This window comes from Sinocyclocheilus anshuiensis, unplaced genomic scaffold (genome assembly GCF_001515605.1).
Source record: "Sinocyclocheilus anshuiensis isolate Anshui unplaced genomic scaffold, SAMN03320099.WGS_v1.1 scaffold948, whole genome shotgun sequence".
In the NCBI taxonomy this organism is placed as follows: Eukaryota; Metazoa; Chordata; class Actinopteri; order Cypriniformes; family Cyprinidae; genus Sinocyclocheilus; species Sinocyclocheilus anshuiensis.
In genome coordinates, this window is record NW_015549709.1 from 52,944 (window position 1) to 58,689 (window position 5,746).

Sequence of the window (5,746 nt, forward strand, 5' to 3'; positions counted from 1 at the left end):
TTTTTTTCTTTCTTTAAATCACATTTTAAATTGCAATTGCAATTTTAATCATAAAAATTACAAGTCCCACACCCCCAAATGTGCAGCCTTACAAATTTCTGTCTCAAAATCCCCATTTTTAGATCCAAAAATTATAGTAACGTGATGAAAAACATAAGATCTTTTAAAGAGCTCTGACACAAATGACTGATCAAGCTAGCTTCATACCTAGGCTTAGAATAAGATTTGGTCAAGTTTTAGTTAATACAGGTCCAAAAATCATAAATCTGTCCATAAAAAAAGGTAATGCATGATTAAAACTTCTCTAAAGCCGTGTTCTTACTGGCATGTTGATGGTGTTGTGGTTTCTGGAGAACGGATAGAAAGCTCCAAGCTGCATCCAACGCAGGCACATCTCATTTTCAGCAGTGTTAAAGAAGCCACAGATATCAGCACCAGTCTGAAACACAAGCGAAAAGGGAGAATGAGAAGGGAAAAGAGGCAGAGACAGAGAGAGAGAGAGAAACACAAATATAGATCTCTGTAAAAACAGGGGGCACAAGAGCAAACTCCAAAACATTAATAAATAAACTCTAGAGTCAGTGTAATGGCTGCATGCTAGTGTAATGCACCCAATTGAACTAAAAACATTGTTTGATAGGAAATAAAGCGCAAATGAAAAATCAATAGCAAGTGCTGCGGCAGAACGAGAGAGGCACTTACGTAAGGGATGCCAAATATGCTGAACTCCATCATGCCTGAAAGACAGAAAGAGAGAGGGGGGGGGTTGGTTTGGTTTGGTTACACTGAACTGTACAGTAGATGTTCAACAAAAACACTGTGGTTTAATGAGGGAGGTGGGTCAAAAAATAAAGGATAAGGACAGCATTTTTTATATAAAACAAATGCTGATGTGCCATGTTGTGCCAAGGTATTCTGGCTGATTAGTTACTGGCCTGTTTTAAGAAGTCGCTATAATAATCTGAGGCAAAGTTATCTCTCTGTTGTATTTAAAGTTCTGTTGTCTTCAGTTTAGCACAGCATGGTATGCTCTTGTTTTATTTTCTTTGATTCTTGCACAATATTTATATATGTATATACATTGTTGATGCCTCAGAAGACCAATACATTGAAATTCTCTTTGCACAACTTTCCCATTTATTATAAAATACTATTCAAAAGTGTTGGGTGGTTAGAAGTCTTTGATGTTTTTTTAAATAAGCCTCTTATGCTCACCAATGCTATACTTATATTATTGAAATACAATTAAAACACAATAAATTGCCCCAATAAATGTTCAGGGTTTTTAAAATGTGTTTTTAAAATAAATGTTTTTAAAATAAATGTGAAATGTTATTACAATTTAAAATAACTGTCTTATAGTTGTATAGATTTTAAAATGTAATTTATTCCTGTGATGCAAAGCTGAATTTTCAGCATCATTACTCCAGTCTTCAGTGTCACATGATCCTTCAGAAATCCTTCCAATGTTCTGATTTGCTGCTCAATAAACATTTATTATTATTATCAATGTTGAAAACAGTAGTGCTGCTTCATATTTTTGTGGAAACCATGATATGTTTTCCCCCAATGATTTAAAAGATGTAAAAAAAACCAGCATTTGTTTGAAACAGATTTTTTTTATACTATTATAAATGTATTTACTGTCAAGTTAATGCATCCTTGTTGAATTAAAGTATCGATTTCTTAAAAAAAAAAAAAAAGTGACCCCAAACTTTTGAACAATAGTGTATACTAAATATGAGCTCTAGCGATGCTTATCTTTCCAAGAACCACTAAACACATACCTATAATGGACTTCAGAAGTTGGTCCCAGGCAGAGTAGTTGTCTCCCAGCCAATGTCCTGCCCAGCGCCCACTAGATGGGTATGTTGAACGGGTAACTACGACACCTCTCTTTCCAGTGGTACTAAGCAAAGCACTGGGAAATACACATAAACAAACACACAAATTAAAACTCATTCCAGAACAACCAAGAGCTAAAACAATAGTGAATATGGAGGACAGAAAACTCACTCGTAAGTGGGTTTCGTGTGAGACCAGCCGTACAAGTTGTGGACATCATAATGCTTGACGTGTGTGCCACTGGCAAGGATCTGCTCGCTGTTCATGCATAAAGTCTTATGTTTCAGACCTCTGAGCTTGGACTCCAGTGCTGGGAAAAGTCACACACATACAGATTAATTTTGGACAGAAAGTGTTTAATACAGGTATAAATGTTGACCATCCTGCACTCATTCAAACTTACGGGGCATGTATGGAGGATTTTCCAAATCTTCATTCCCTAGACAATTCTCTCCGACGGTTCCATGCACGAAACTGGCTGGCTCATTCATGTCCTTCAGAAAGCAAAACATAATGACAAAGTTATCATTTAAAGAATGCAAAGGAGAAACCTTCACTTGTTCTTTCACAGCTCATCATGAATTTGTCAAGTAGGACGTATTCCAGGATCAACATCCCAACAACATTATTATGAAGCTATCGTTTTCCTCTGATTTTTGAGGTATATATTGGTTACGGTCAAAGTTAGATGTTGTTTTAAGAGCAACTATGGCGTGTAACAAGAGCTTGAACAAGGAGATGTGTAGCATCTTTACTTTTTTGTTATTCCAACATGAAAATGAAAAAGACAAAGCACTCACGATCCAAAGTCCGTCAAACTTCATGATGTTGTTGTAAAAGTCTTTAATCTGCTCTCCCCACCACTCTGCTGTACTGTTCTTGAAGAAATCAGGGAACGCAGCGAAAGCTCTGAATAGCTGAAAGTTGAAATGAAACAAATATTATTAGAACTGCTGCAGGCTGGACAAGGCGTTTTAACCATTACTTATGCTGTTGGGATATTACAGTAATGGAACATGCTAATTTGTTTGAATAATAATGTGCTGATTCACTTCTGATATGTTCTGATTGGCTGTTGGTGTGTCTTCCACATGCTAATTGGCTGATATAATAGTAATAGTGGGTGATATAGTATAGTAGTATGCTCATTGGCTGATGGTGTGTCTTCTAAATGCCGATTGGCTGATAGCATCTATGATGTCACACTCATCTCTCTTGACTGCATTTGCAATTATAACCCATCGTACTGATGATTTCAGAATGAATAGAATTGGATAGGGGGAACAAGAGAAAATATGTCTGGTTCTCTGATTAAAGAGAGATAGAATGAGAGTGATTTATAGAGAAAGATAATGAACTGAGAGAGGCAGATACCTCTACTTGAGTATCCCAGTCCAAAGAATTGTCCACAGTGACATTGGGATAGTCAGGCCATACCTATGACAGACAGAAACAACAAAATGTTTGAAAAAAAATCAAGCTTTAATGGAAATTAGGTTTTATTGTTTGATTAATTTGTTTTGTTTTTCCTGAAGTGTTTTCGGTGTCATTATTTTTTCATCCTCTTAACAGTTGAAATGGGTACTGCAGTCCAAATTCAAAATATTGGAGAGAGTATTTTCTCCCGATCTCTCCACCTCAGACTCCACGCTCACGTGGGTTGCCAGATTGAGGACACGCAACAGGAACGAGCACAACTGACAATGGAATTTGACACTGTAAGTTGATGAGTTGATTTATCCGCATTTTAATATGCTTCTGGTCATAGAGATTTTTAGATGGATGCCGAGGATTTTTAGGTCGGGTAGGATCGGCATTTTCGGACCCAGTTCGTTTGCTGGCTTCCAAGGGTGCAATACTCTTTATTTTCCTCCAACTGGCAACCCGGGGTGTTGAAATACTATTGGGCAAATTGGCAGAATCACACAGATCGAAACAAAAACACACATTCTAACACAGATCGTAAATTTCTAAGTAAATAACACAAGTAAACTTCCTTAAATAACAACACAAGTAAACCAATCTACAAGCTAAAGAGTTCAAGGTACTGCAGAACATAAAGGACCTCAAACTTGTGCCGCAGATCAGAGAAAAATATACTGTCAACAAAACTATGAGGCATTGACTCAGAATCAATATATGTTCCTCTTCTTCTTTGTGTTTGCCATACCTTTCCCCACACAATGTCACTGCTAAACTCAGCAGGCCATTTGATGAAAATGTCTTTTTCGATCCCGGTATCAAACGCAGGGTAGGAGCCTTTTGTCTCATTGCCTGCTATCGCCGGGTCCTGAAGCGCACAAACAAACAAAGCATGTAGTTCTGGTACAGAATACATTTCGCCGGAATAAGAAAGCCATACTGATGCCATTTTAAAGAAACAACTTTGTTTTTCTGAGTAATTGGGAATAGCTCGTACCAGGATGAAGATGAAACGCATCCCCTCAGCCCTCATCTGGTCCACCAGAGCAGGCAGTTCTTTAAAGTTCACTTGGTCCAGAGTAAAGTCCATCTGCCTCTCCATGTAATCAATGTCTGCATATTGCACATCCTTTAAGCAATCAAATGTCAGATATTATGATCATTAAACTTAAATGCGAAGTTCCAAAGTGACTGAGTAATTTAGTGCAAACTTAGGAATGCTTTTGGTTTGAAACATTTATTTCTGCAAATGTAGGCAGCATGATGGTAGAATGTTCTGAGTGGGTGCTATGCGGTTGCTAAGGTGCTCTGGGTGGTTGCCAGGTGGTTAAATACTGGCCCAAGTCAAAAGTCTATGGGATATTTTTACAATTTCCTATTAGATTAACATTATTGTAAGAGGAAATTTGAATTTATAATTATATATACTGTATATATATATAGTACTAAATTTCTATAGCCTTTACTTACACAAAATACAATTTTATTTTGATATTTCTTAAAAAACACATTGGTATGCACACATACACATTTATTCTAATATAATGCTCAAAAGACTGTGAACCATGTCCCTAAATTATAGAGAAAAGATTTAGAAAACTACAGAAAATAATTGCAATAGATTAAAAAAAACATGAATGTATGAATACATTTTTTTGTTTTTCATTACATTTTTTTTTTCTTTTATAACTACTAACTAGTTTTCAAGTAATTGGCTTTAATTTATTAATTATGAAAATGTCTCCATTGCTTTTGTCCATTCACAAGCTGCCAAGCAGCAGACTACGAAGGCATTTTTATTAACTTTATTAATAGTGATTAATCGGTGACTCACTCCAGGTACCACTTTAAGTCTTAATACAGCCACAGAATGTTGTGTTATCATCATTCAAGTTGCACATCACTGCGAAATATCTGGTTGAGGTATTTAATGCGAGAAACTCAATATTCCTGAAGTTCTAATGCAAGTTTTGAAGGTCGGTGAGAGTTACATAACCGTGTTTATTGTTGCGTTCAGGAGGGGACTGAAAGACACATGCACAAACTACAAGATGAGATTGCTTACATAAGGTATTTGAGCTGCTTTCATGTCTCTGTAAAGATCTGCGATCTCTGTGTCGCTGGCATAGCCGTAGCGGCAAAGCTGGAATCCAAGCGACCAGTAGGCTGGAAGAACCGGGCGGCCGATCATCTGTCAGACAAAACGCACAAACTGTGAGAAAAATATTTAACATTTTATGCAAATACATTTTAAGACATAAATATTCAAGTGGCTTAAGAACATCCAATGTCCCCTTCTGTCTAAGTGACAAACGAGCTTCCTTTAGATAAATATTTATGTATTTCATTTATGGATGTGAGTTTTCAAATGTTATTTTGTGTGTGTGCTTAGACTGAGTACACTGTGGGCAATGAGGCAGAGAGACTCCAGCTGCTAAACCTCATCAAGCCAGGAAACGAACAAACACACACGCACACC

General features: G+C 36.8%; 1 protein-coding gene across 1 annotated transcript in view; it reads right to left on the reverse strand.

Moving 5' to 3' along the window:
* Positions 1–5,746, reverse strand: part of LOC107660689 (maltase-glucoamylase, intestinal-like) — a 52,658-nt gene that overhangs the window by 14,043 nt on the left and 32,869 nt on the right. Inside the window, exons 31-40 of the mRNA XM_016450081.1 lie at positions 5,333–5,458; positions 4,265–4,396; positions 4,016–4,135; positions 3,220–3,282; positions 2,646–2,762; positions 2,249–2,339; positions 2,017–2,155; positions 1,788–1,921; positions 703–737; positions 323–439 (exon numbers count right to left, since the gene is read on the reverse strand). Of these exons, the coding sequence (XP_016305567.1) occupies positions 323–439; positions 703–737; positions 1,788–1,921; positions 2,017–2,155; positions 2,249–2,339; positions 2,646–2,762; positions 3,220–3,282; positions 4,016–4,135; positions 4,265–4,396; positions 5,333–5,458 (1,074 nt within the window). The remainder of the gene's footprint in view (positions 1–322; positions 440–702; positions 738–1,787; positions 1,922–2,016; positions 2,156–2,248; positions 2,340–2,645; positions 2,763–3,219; positions 3,283–4,015; positions 4,136–4,264; positions 4,397–5,332; positions 5,459–5,746) is intronic.